The sequence below is a fragment of the Erithacus rubecula genome (genome assembly GCF_903797595.1).
Source record: "Erithacus rubecula genome assembly, chromosome: 21".
NCBI classification, from domain to species: domain Eukaryota; kingdom Metazoa; phylum Chordata; class Aves; order Passeriformes; family Muscicapidae; genus Erithacus; species Erithacus rubecula.
The window spans coordinates 4,600,347-4,613,053 of NC_136673.1; the positions used below are offsets into that span (position 1 = coordinate 4,600,347).

The window sequence follows — 12,707 nt, forward strand, 5'->3', positions numbered from 1 at the left end:
CATGGGACTGTGATCTCAGGGAAATTCTGTCCTTTTGAGAAACACATGGAAAAAGTGCACCCAATCATTCCCCAGGAAACCTGGTCTCTCCTTTTGATAATTCACATCAGACAAGAAACTTGGGCAATTGCTTCAAGAGCAGAGAGAATAATTAAAAAAACCCTCCCTCAAGAGAAGCACTGCAAGTGTCTGCTCCCAATAAACAAGCACCTGCTCTTTTTCAGTAAGTCAGAAAAAAAGCACCAGCTTTCAGGAGGTGGCCTCTGCATTTCATCACACTAACTCCATGGCTTCCAGTCAGTTATTACAGATAAAGATCAGATCAAGACAGTCCAAACCTATCTCCAGGATCTGTTTAAGGGTTTATATTAACAGACTTGGAAACCAGCTTGCTTAATCTGCAACCAATCATACAGACCAAGCTTCAGAGGAGATAACAATAAACACTGATACACTGTGTAGCTTCAAAAGATTTATTTTCAGTCCTTGAAGTAGACTGGTGCTGCTTTTGCTCATAATTTTTGTCCGTTACAGTTTTGGTTTTAACACAAACAGTAGTGAGAATGTTTTTGTTGGTTTTTTTTTATTATTTAAAAGTGCAGCCTTTGGCAGGAACAATCAGCCTAGTAGAGTTAATCATCTGTATTTCCTTTAAAAAATGTACTTGCTAAACCATGATTTAAAAAAAGTTAAAAGCTGTCAAGAACATTTAAGAGAGGAGTAGGGAAAGGGCAAAGAGCAAACACCTGGATTCCAGAAATTGTGTATGGAACAAGAATAACCACAGTACCCAGAGCATGGATAGCACAGTCCCAGCTCATATTCCATACTTAAAGCCCTTGTTATTTTGCAGGTTTGAGAGCTTATCCATCAGGGAAATGGATAGTCCCAGGGGACCAGGCTGAAACACATGTAGAGAGGTCTGCAAAAATCAGAGGGACAGAGCAGCTGCCTGAGGACAGATCCTCATCTGCAACTGCTCTGGCCAGGCTCAGTTTGGTCACTCAGCTTCCTTTCAACTGGAGGTTTCACTTGCCCTGAGCATCCTGTGGGGCTGCAAAGGCATCACAGCTTGTTTCTGGACTCCATGGATGGGACAGACAGTCACCTGTCCTGAGATCACTCTTGGCCAGACCCAAGTTGTGATTTATCAGGAAGGGGGTCCCCAAGGTGGCTTTAACCATCCTGACTTGTGGCTGGTGTTGGACCCCGAGATCTGCCTGCAGCATGAGCCCCCAGAGCAGACAGGAGCTGTGCCCACTCCAATGGACTGTGCAGGCAGATCTGTGTCCAAGCACATTCCCCTCATAATCAGACAGATGTGGGAGTCCGATTTACATTTTGGGGAGGTCAGGAGGGGAAGAACTAAATCTAAAGTAGGAACAGGAGGATGGAGCAGAGAAGGCACTTATTTCTTTGCACCCATGAAGCCTTTCAGGGGCTTTGTCCACATCTGGCTGCAAGGACCATAAGGAACCTGTCGTGACAAGCACAGCTCTGAATCCATATGCTGGGAACAAAGTAGCTCCTCGTCTGAGAAATGCAGGAAGGGCAGAGGAAAGAGTAAAATCATAGGATATTTTTTGTTCTTTTTGGTCTCACATTACACTTGGTGCTGTGACTTCTGTCTAACAGATCAAGTTGGCTAAGGGATGCAGCAGAAAGACACGAGCTGGAGGTCTCCAGCTTCCCTTGCTGTTCCTCTAAGGCAGGTTAGTTGAAAACTAGGACTGTCCACAGTAAAGAGTAACAAAGCACAAATAACCTCTGTTACAGACCAGCAAAGCAAACAGTGCCCATTTTATAGGCTGTTCTCTTCAAGGGAGGCTGGCTATGTCTCTCTCTGGAGGTGGACCAGAAGGTTTTGGGTTGCTTTCATTGGCTTTTCCTTCAAACATCATGACCCTGCAAAACACAACAGATATTGGCAATTTTTAAAAAAGCAAATGCATATTTATCCATCATTGGGGGTGGCATTCTCTGCTGAAAAAGAGCATCTGGCTGCCCTACAAAGAGCACTCGATAATTAACAAAGCAGGGAAAGCCAACAGAGGGCAGTGCTGCCAGGCTGGCTTTTCCAGCAGCTACCAGGAGTGGGTTCCCAAAGTCTCTGCCAGTTTTCCTCTCAGAGCCCAGAGGATTAGCACATTTTATTTAGACAGCCACTTCCGAAATCCCCTGGGCACACACTGCATGCCAAGTGCTCCTGATGCATAAAAGCAAATACCACTCCTGGCCCACCTTTCACACAAGCACATAGCAGAACATTCAGAAGCCAACACCGAACAAGCAACAGCAATTACAGTCAGGGGAGAGAGCAAAAACAAGGAGCAAGGCACTGGCTGTAGGAATCTCAAGCATTTTGCAACCACTAGCACTGTCTTTCTCCCTGAGGGCTGCAGCTACGCTGGGAATGCCAGCTGCCTGGATGGATCAAAGGGCTGTACTGCTCTTAGGACGAGTTTTACATTTCTGCTCCTGCTCTACAGGGTCCAACAGACAAAGGGGTGCCTGTTCACAAGAGAAGGGACCTGTTTGTGAAAGCTGCTGCAGCTGGGAGGAGGGATGGAAGATACAGGACAGGCTGCAGGCTCAGTCTGGGTCTGTAGAGAAAAAGGAGGAGCAGGGATGGCAGAAGTCAGTGTCTGCTCTGAAGAGGAGCATCACAACAGAGACACAGCACACGGTGGGGAGAATCTGCCAGCAAGCATGGCCCAGCTTAGAGAAACCACATGAGAGGTGGGTGCAGGATCCTTCCTCCCAACCTGCCTGAAGCTGGCTGTGTTTCTAAAGCTGCCTTTGAAAAGGGGTAAGTGGGATGGAGAGGATCAGCTCCTATTCATGGTGGCTTCAGATATGAAAGCAGGGCCAGCCTCTGAGCTGTGAAAGGAAATGCCATGCTTCAATGGGATGGAGATGGAGCCAAGCAAGTGTTTAGAAGTCATTTGTTGGAGCAGCACTTTCAGAGGGCAGAGGGGGCCGTGGGAGGCTAGTGCTGGCAGCCTGTACCACAGAAAACCTCTCCCAGCACAAGCCAGCTGTTTAAAGCATGTGTCCCATCTTCATCTACTGCCTGTCCCTCCAAGATCAGGCAGGGATGGAACATCCTGTGGAAAACAGGAGCCAGCAGTACTGGTGCTGGCAGGACTATCCTTCACTCAAGTCCTGCCACCATCCACAGGGGAAGTTTGTGTCCCCAAAGCCAGCAGGATCCTCAGGGAAGAGACAGGAAGAAGTCCTGCAGTGCTGAATGCCTGCACACCCTCGGGAAAGGGAGGGGATGGCTCCCATGGAGCACAGGGGAGGAAGCCTGTGCTAACACACAGCAGGCTCAACATGGGCTTATACACCCTGCAGAGTGCCCTGCACCAGCATCCTCCTCTCCCTCCATGAACACTGGGTGTGCACAGCTCCAGCTCCACCAGACAGAAGAGCAGAGCAGCCTGGGTGCTGCTCCATCCCAGGACACTCACAGTTTCAGCACAGCTGAGCGTTTCCCAAGCATCACATTGACAAAGTCCTGGTACGAGATGGTGTCGCTGACCCCTCCAGTCACCTCAGAGATCATCCTCTTCAGTTCCAGGTGGGTCTTGGGAGCCCCCAGCTTCTCCATCATCCTTTTGACAGACATCAAATCTACAAGAGCAAGGCAATTGCTGCTGTCAAGGGGTGACCCCACTGAGCACAGACCAACCCCAGGGACAGAGCCATGAGTCCTCACCCGAGACCACAGACTCTGACAGCATTAAGCTGTTGCCAAAAGCCACAAGAAACTTTCCACTACAGCTCACTGCCACTCTGCCCTGTACAAAGCATCACTTCTGAGTAGTGCAGCTCAAGATAAAAGTACCACACACTCAGAGAAGAGGAACAAGTCTCCAAGTGCCCCAGAGACACGTGGGGACGGTGCTCTCTAGCTCGGATTGTGGTGCCAAGAATCACAAGGATGGGGAGGAGGGAAGCAAGGCCGGGGTTAAAGCTGGAGACAAACAAGCTGTGGGGAGCAGACACCCCTGCCCATGGCCACAGGCCATTTCCTCCCATTGCACTGCTGCCTGCTGAGAGCTGTGGCCCCTTCCCTCCGGAAGCCCTGAGCCAGGCCTCTTCCAGCTCCCCACAGGCTCCACTCCAGCTGCAGCTCTTATGGAGGAGGGGAAGGAGGCAGCTGCCTCCTGCAAGGGCACAGAGCACGAGTGATTGCACTTTTTACATAACTGCTGCTTTCTGGACCCAAAGCAGGGCTGCTCAGCTGAGGCAGACTCACACCCAAGTCCTCAGCTTCGCTCTGCTCCCCTCCTTGCAAAGAAAAGAGCTTCTCTGCACCACAAGTGCTCATGGGTTTATACAGCTCCTGTCTGAGGCCAGGTAAGCCCTAGGCTTGTCCAAGTCCTGCAGCTTCCCAGCTCTGAATTCCCAGCTTTGTAACAGAGGATTGAGAAGAAGCCCTCAGTGCAGAAAAAGAGAGAAGAGGAAAAAAAGTTTTTAGAGCAGAAAGAAGTGGAAGAGATAACTAGAACTTCAGGAGATCAGCACTGAGAAGAACTTAGATCTTGAAATAGTCAAGGAGATACTGAGAAAGCTGAGAGGTAGGGGCTGGAGAGCCAAGGAAGCCCCTGGCTGGCAATTAAGAACCAAGCAAGGCTGGACATAGGAAAAGCCCAAAAGTTTTATTCCTCAACACCATGAATGCAGAAGGAAACATCAGACAGGCTCTTCCAGCCCAGCATCCCTCAATCACTCACCTATCTCGCCTTGGTTGTTCAGGTCAAACTCCATGTATTTCTCTGGAAAAGACACAGAATTAGGTTAGCAGTGCACAGCACAGGGGTGTGCAGGGCTCTGGAGCACTGCCTGCTCACAGCTCTGAAATAAAAAGCATTTGGGGAAAAGATTGATATAGTGTTGAATGCAAGTTCAGAGGGGGAGACCATCTCAAGGCCTGGTTTTAGCACCCTTATCTCAACTCCAGGGCTCTAGAATTAAGTGCTCTGTAATTGTGGCTGCTTTTCATTTAAGCTGAAGGAAAACACTGGCATGAGAACAAGGTATCAGCTGGCTATGAACAGCGTTAAAAGGTTTCCAGCCAGAAAAACAAAGCTCTGGAACAGCCTCCCAGAAGGAGTAGCAAGGAAAACAAACCCCCAGCACTCCCGAGATGAAGCCTGATCGGATTAGGGGGGATTAAATGATGCAGTTGCCTGCAATAACGAGGGGCAGACTCCACAGTGCTTCCACCCAGCAGCACCTGCCAGGAGAGATGCTCAAGGACCACATCAAGAGGGCAAAGCCAAGAACATGCCTGGGCACAGGGATGCTGGAGCAGGTTGTTTGCCTTCCAGCCTGCTGTCAAACACTGCTGACTTGAGCAACTCCAGCATTGTCAGGGAGAGGCAGAGCCTGCTCCAGAAGATCTGGTTAGCTTTGCAGGACAAAAACCTCACATGCTGTAACAGGCAGAGCATTGATTTGAGTTAGAAAATTCAGGAGTTCAGTCCTGTGCAGTTTCCTGTGCTGCCCTTTGAAGCAGCACACCTGAGCTTCCTACACACCCCCCACCTCTTGCTAGCTGTTCCCCATTTAGACTTTAAGCTCTTCAGGCAAGGATTTGTCTGTCTTACAGACCATACAGCTCCCAGCACTGCAAGGGGCCCCCCATCACCTCAGCTCTACTAAATGGAAAGAGCAAGATGCCTGCTGGCACCATCCCTCCATGCTGAGCTGGAGAAATCACCCTGCAGTGAGCACTCACTCCCCACAACAGCTCTGGAGGACTCAAATTAACCAAACCCTTCCAGGCTGCTCCTTTGCCCCAGGAAGGAAGATGGAAAGGAGCTTTTGCCTCTGCTGCAGGGACACCAGCAAGTGTATGAGTATGAACAGAGAAGTGGCAGGCTAATTTCAGGAGCTGAAGGGAAGAGTGGTTATTTCACACATCAGAGTTTTCCCAGGACCTGTGCTTCCAAAGGAAATTGTTGGGTTAACTGGACTGATGGGCAGGAGGCAAAGGAGTGGCTTGGCATGTCTTCACCTGGGTCTCAGCCCATGGATTATTGCTGCCATGAGCTGACCAGGGCAGACCTGCAGAAACAGCATGTATAAACCCAAGCTGTTCGTGCTTCAGGCAGGAGTAAATGTCTCCCTTCAAGCATCAAGCAACCAATCCTAGAAGAAATCAGGGCTGTAACACACACATGTTTAGGGGCCAGAGTGATGCTTGATGTGGGACTGCCTCTCCCCACACCCTGCCTCACCAGAATGCCCTTGTGCATTTGAACTTACCAGGGTCAGGCACCCCTGCATATGCCTGGGGCACAAACCCTGCTCTGCCATGCCCATGCCCAGCACATGTTTTCTTTACTTCTGAGCTGACACTTAGCCAGCAGTGCAGAGAACAGAGGCAGCTTTACATCAGCCTCAGCTCACACATTCATGTTTTCCTCCCACCCCAGCAAGAGGGATGTAGTGGGGCAAAAACCATCCATGGTCCCTCCCTCCCAAATACATTTACACAAACACTGCATGGGGGCTCCATCTTTGCCTCCCCCAGGCTGGGAGGGGGGTGGGGATGTGGGAAGGACAGCAGAGAAGAAATATTCCCCCCATCATCACACAATGAGCTGATTGTTGGGGGAACTGGAGGAGGCCTTGGAGAGAGGGACAGGCCACGGAGACAAACTCACGAGGCAGCAGGAAGAGATGCCAAAGGCTCTCGTTACAGGGAATTCTGTGCCTGTGACCTACAGTTGCAATGTTTGAAGAGCCCCAATTGTGATGGGAAAAAATAATGTGGGGCTGCAGCCAAAAGCCAAAGCTACACAAAAGGCAACACAAAGAGATCGGAGAGCACAGGAGGCTCCTCTGTGCCCAGCAGTGTAAGGGATCACAAAACACCAGCCAGCTTCTTCCTTGCTGGATTGCAAAGCCAAAATTCAAAGGGAAATAGCAGACAATGTCTGAAATGGAAGCAAGGTCAGGTTCTATTTGGTTAGAGGCAGGCTGAGCACAAGCCTCGGGGCAGCGTGACTCAGGCTTGTTTTCTCAACTGCCTTCAGCCACTGCTTAGAAGGAAAGTGGGTACACCAGAATAACCCTGCCAGATCTTGTCCTGTAACCAGTCTGGGGACAAGCTCCAGAGGACTCCAAGCTTTTGAGCTGTTTCTCTATCCCCTGTCCCTGCAAAAGGCCCAAACCTAAGTCCTGGGTCTGCTGACCCACTGGAGTCAGGCTTTGGCCAGAACTAGATATATCAATGCTGTTCCCTCTGGAGTCAAGGGGCTGGGAAAGGACTAAAGAAACTTTTGGAGACAGAAAGTCCCTAACTCCTCCAGAAAGCAGCTGACACTTCTGCTTTGTGGAATGAAGTCCTCCTACTTATTGGAAAAAAAAAAAAATAAAAGAAAAAATAAAGAGTCCAGCTATTGCACAGTCCATAATGCCAGTTAGCTTGCTGGGTAACTAGTCAGAAACCATCCTCCTTTGCTGCTCCCCAGGGTTTTGCCCACACAGCAGGTTTTGCAGTAACAGCAGCTGCCAGGCAGGATGTCTGCAGGGTGACAAGTGCCTGCCCTGCAAGTGGGAGAAGCACAAAGGCTTGTGTGGAAAACACCTCTCCAGAGAGTTTCACCAAGTCCCACAAGCAAGGAGGAAGGCATCCATCCCAGCTCAGTCACTTGTATTTTGTAGAGACTCAGGCTGTGAGATCCAAGAGCTGAGGAAAATAATCTAGTTCAGAGCAAAGAGTAAGGCTCAAAGGACAGAAAAACCCTCCAGTTCTCACCTTTGAACACTGCCAGCTTCTCCTCCAGGTCTTTTTCATTGCTGAACTTTGGGTCACAGAGAAACTCCTAAAACAGAAAAAAAAAATATCCTCAAGGTTAAAGATGAGAAGGAAAACACCCTAAAGGGCACTTCCAAAGGCAGCATCAGCCAGAAGACTCACACAATTCCCAGAGAGTCACAGCTGAACAACTGCACCAAGAGACTTGAAAATGGGCTGAATCCCTCCACACCTTGTCATTAACATTCCAGTGCAAGGGGAATCCCTCTGATGTCTCAAATTTCCCACTGGCAGCTTGAGGGAGGACTGGACCCCACTTGCCTTTGGAATAACTGCATCAAAGCCCCTGTTCTTGCTCTCTCAAGGTTTCAGCTCCTCACATCTCTGCTTAAGCACACTTAGCATGTGGATTGGGCACTTATTTCCAGCAAGGGCTCCTAGTCCTTGCAAAAAGCACTCTTATCTCAGATTTCAAACTCTTAGATAAACTCAGAGGGCTTGCAAATAGAGCAGGCAAAGTTTGCAGAATGTCATATGCCCAAGAGGACAGGTATTTTGGGCTTGGGAACTCTCTCATACCAAGTATCCATTTTCTCCCTCTACTGCTCAGGCTGGAGAGAAAACCCAGGATCACTTGTGGTCACTTGTCCCTAACCCCATCTCAAAAACCTTCAGATACCCAAAAGATCAGACACAGCTTGCACAGCCAGCTCTTCTGCTGTGCCCTGCCAGCAGCACTCCCCACAGCTGTGAGCAGCAGGGTCCTGCTCCTGTCCCTGCCCTCCCACACCACCCAGCAACAGCCCAGCACAGCTTAATGACTCGAGCTGTGTTCAGCAACAACACCACATTCTTCAGTGTAGAAATCATTAACATCTGCACAGCTTATGCATGGCCTGTCCAGGACAAACCCCTCGAGGGGTTACTGCATGGAGGGCTGAGGCTGTTCCCTACTCTGGGATGTGTTCCTCACCACTGCTCCCCATGCTCATGGGTCACCAAGAGCTTTGTGTGCTGATCCTGCTCCTGTGCTCTGGGTCCCACACACCTGGAGCTGGTCCCTCCTTCCTCTCTGGGACAGTGGAGCTTGGACAGCTCAGGGAGTACTCAAAGTTTCACTGCCAGTTACCCACTGCTCTGGCAAGACTTTTACCTGCAGCTGATTTTAGGGTTTTGTAGGAAGCTCACTAGGACAGAAGTGACTGCTATCCCCCTCCTTCCACCCCAGAAACTCCAGATGGGACACCAGAGACCATGACCACCAAACCAATGTGACAGTGACTTAAGTCATCACCATGGTCACCAACTCAAATTGAAAGCTGTGGTGAAAAGCAACATTCCTAGTTCCTTCTTTTGCTCTCCTTTGCCAACTCGGTTTCATTTAGCTCAGTTTTTTCTACCCAGGGGTATCATTTCCCAGCCCAACACAAAGGGCCCAATTCAGCTTTGAGACCTGGGCTCAGGCAGCAGCAGGAGTCACCAGAGACCAGAGTAGTGTTACCTGCTGCCATCACCCCTGAATAGCCTCTGGAGAAGGCAAACATCACTGAAAACCAAAACAGAGCCAAAACACCTCCTGGCCACCAGGTCACAGCTTCATTCCTGCCCTGCAGGAGCAGAAAGCAGCTTCCACCTCCCAGCAGGGCAGGGGATGTGAGGGCAGGGCACAGCTTCTCTGAGGGAGCAAGAAGCAGCACAGAAATGGTGAAGCCTGAAGGAAATGCATCCATATGTGAAGGCTGAGGGGCACACGCCCAGGAACCCACCAGCCCCTGGCAGTGTGACACAAGAGCAGCACAGGTGACACTGCACACAGGATCAGGACTCAGTTCCCTTGTGTTTCAACTGGAGGGGGGCTGGAGAGCCCACCAGCACCACAGCCCTGCTCCAGGTGCAAGGAAGCAGCAAGGGGCTGCATTTGAAAGGCATTCCACTCTCCACATTGTGTGTGAGCTGGGCTGTGACTTTGATAAGGAAAACACTCACAATGGCACACAGGAATTCAGTCCCCAGGGCCTGTGACTCAAACTCAGAGTGGCTGAAGTTCCTCCTAGAGCCCTTTGCTAAAGTTCCCATTTTAAGGGTCATGTTCTATTAATAAGAACTGCTTTAAAAGCCTCTCCCCCCTCCTGCTCTGAACAGCCTTTCTTGAGCTGTTGAGAGACTTTTCTAAGCCAATAAACTCAGCCAGACAAGTCCCAGCTACCTGCAAGACAACCTGAGCAAAGCCAGACCCATCCTTGCTCCCCAAAAAGATGACTCCAACTGGCAGGCCAAGCTGTCACTGGGGTGTTTAAGTGCTGAATGCCAGCCACCCTGCCTGCAGGGGCTGGGAAGGGCTGAGGGATGCTCCTGCCTGCCCTGGATGGGAGCAGCAGGCACCTGCTCTCTAACAGGCTGAATTCCTTCCCTGCAGCCCAGAGCATTAGAGGGTAAAACAAGGTTGAAACTAATCTGTGCTGGATTAGACCTGCCACCTTGATGCACGAGGCTGGACAATGTGATTGCATTGCCTGGAAAGAGGGGAGCAAACAAGAGGGGAGCCCAGAAGAGTGTTTCAGGCTGGAGCAGAGAAGCCAGCACTAGGAGTCAGCTCTCCTTCAGCAGCACATGTGCACTCAGTGTACTGCCTGCCAGACCCTATCCCAGCAGAGCTCTGGGGTAGAAACCAGCCAGGAAAACAGGGCTGGAGGGAGCTAAGTGTTAGGATGAGACAATGAGATTAAGCCTGATAGGAATTTGGCCTGATAGGTTTTATTAGAAGCACTTGACTCTTTTACAGCCTTAGGGCTCTTAGTGCTGGGGAAACCCCCTCCTTGGCTCTAGCCACAGTATCAGCCCAAGTTTCTGTATCAGCTGCTTGTCAGGGAGGTGTGAGGCTGTTTGCTGCACTCCCCCATTGCCACATAGAGCTGGCAAAGCACAGCAGCGTGGGGGTTGCTGCCCTGAGCACGATGGCTTCTGAGGATCCATGGGCATCTGCCACCCGTGCTATCTGCAGCTCAAGCCCCATCTCCTAGTGCTGAGCCAGCATACAGGGCAGCGAGGATGCAAACAAGCAGCTCTGCCAGTGGGAAGTCACGTAGCTTGTTTCATTTTTGTCATCCAAACCTCAGCCAAAGGAAAGGACAGAAGTGACAGCAGCTTGTGGGAGAAAAAGGAACCTGTCCCCTGTGTGGGAACAGCCTCAAGCCCTGGGACACAGCAGTGGCACAGCAGCAGCATCCCAGAAGCACAGCTTCAGACTCAGTCCTACAGCTCCTACCAGCTTAAGGATCATGCATCCTTACAGGATCGTGCATCCTTAGAGGATTGTGCCTGTGTGATGCTGCAGAAGCAGAAACTACAGCAGTAGGTACAACACAGTCCCTTCATCCTCAGCCTAAGGGCCAGCACCACCTTGCCTAGGGGAGATATATTAGACCCAGCTACACACCTGGGTGCAGGGTATGCTGTATCTGCCTTCCAGCAGCAGCTTACAAAGGCTCCTTTACAACACCTTATGCCATGGCACCTCTTTTTCCACTCTTATTCCACAGCACATCCTAATTTATAGTTAATTAAATAATTTCTAATGACTTAATTCCCTCTCCAGTGACCTAAACTTCACCTCTACTGTCTCACTGGTGGAGCATATTGCCGCTTTTCATAGCTTGGTCATTGTGAGGGCAAGGTGAGCACATCTCCTCCGGGCTTTCATCTTGCACAGCAATTTGATTTCTGCACTTTTAACACCAAGGTGCCACTGACTAAAAGAGCATCTAGAGGTGCTAGAAATCCCAGCACAGTTTGCTTCAAGGTTAAAACCTTCTTTCCACCCTCAGAACCACTCTTAGCTGGGAGGGATGCCAGCAGAACTGCCCCCACAACCATGCCAAGCAAGGGACAGGGTAAGCCTGAAGCTCGGGGGAGAGGACCTTGCCTGACCCTGGCATGAAGGGCACGAAGCCCAGTGCACTTTGCACTAAACCAGGAGGTGCCATTCCCCCTGCCCAAGGCTTGCGGGACGTCCAACCATCCTGGGCAAACCATTTACCCGCTGTAATGAAAAGCTAGGAGGGCTGGAGTCAGCTCTGAGCCGCAGAAAGTTCTCATTCCGGGAAGAAAAAGTTGAAGTGCTCGATACAGCAGAGGGGAGGTTGAAGTGCTCCAGGAGAACAATAGCCCCCATTCTTGCTGGAGCACGTTCCCAAAGGGAATTCCATAGCAGCCAGCCCCCGGGCGCCCACCAGACCCGCTCGGAGCCGCCGATGTGCGATGCACGGGGTGGAAAGAGCCGCCTGAGAGGAGAGTACCAGGAGCGGAGGGCATGGAGAGCGAGCCCCGTACAAACCCCGCTTCCTCCTCCGGCAGGATCCCCTCTCCAAAGGGGTTTGGGCACAGGGGTCGGCAGCTCCTCCTGCACCCACCGCCCTCCTCCTCTCGCCCCGCCCGCTCCCGCCGCAGCCCCCTCCCCACTGGGGTCGGGTGGGAGGCGGCCCCAGCCCCACCTTGTTGATCTCGTCCAGCCGCCCGTCCTGCGGGGCTCTCCGCAGCCCCCCGCCGCTCGGCCGGCGCGGAGCCGCCATCGCACCGAGCCACCCCGCGCCCGCCGCCGCCTTAAATAGGGGCGGGCAGCGCCGGGCCGGGCCCTCCGCCCCCCGCCCTTAACCCATTCCCCGCCCGGCGCCGGCAGCGGGCGGGTGGCGGAGCCCGCATCCCTCCGTGCATCTTCCTCCGAGGGAGAGCAGCGAGTTCCGCGGAGGGTACCCGAGCACCGGGGCGCTTCCCGCAGGACAGAAGGGACCGGCTCCCTCTGCCCGCACCGCCCGCCGGGCGCGGCTCCGGGACAGCGGGGATCGCTCCGGAGCTGCCCCGGTACCGGGGACAGAGGGATGGGGGCGGGATGCTACAGCCACTTCCAGGCTGGATAAACCCTGGAGGGCGAGCA

At 51.8% G+C, this 12,707-nt stretch overlaps 1 protein-coding gene across 1 annotated transcript; it reads right to left on the minus strand.

The window, feature by feature from the left end:
* Positions 1-459: 459 nt before the first annotated feature.
* AIF1L (allograft inflammatory factor 1 like) lies at positions 460-12,424 on the minus strand. The gene is made up of 5 exons (XM_079324026.1): positions 12,268-12,424; positions 7,778-7,844; positions 4,743-4,784; positions 3,474-3,636; positions 460-1,905 (listed from the first exon to the last, which is right to left on the minus strand). The coding sequence occupies exons 1-5, from the start codon at positions 12,343-12,345 to the stop codon at positions 1,818-1,820; spliced, it is 438 nt and encodes a 145-aa protein (XP_079180152.1). The 5' UTR covers positions 12,346-12,424; the 3' UTR covers positions 460-1,817.
* Positions 12,425-12,707: the final 283 nt, after the last annotated feature.

Excerpts from the sequence above, each read along its gene's own strand:
- AIF1L (XM_079324026.1), bottom strand. The coding sequence starts at position 12,345 with ATGGCGGCTCCGCGCCGGCCGAGCGGCGGGGGGCTGCGGAGAGCCCCG. Across the intron at positions 7,845-12,267 it reads GGCTGGACGAGATCAACAAG|GAGTTTCTCTGTGACCCAAA; the intron begins GTGGGGCTGGGG and ends TTTCTGTTTTAG. Across the intron at positions 3,637-4,742 it reads GAACAACCAAGGCGAGATAG|ATTTGATGTCTGTCAAAAGG; the intron begins GTGAGTGATTGA and ends TTGCTCTTGTAG.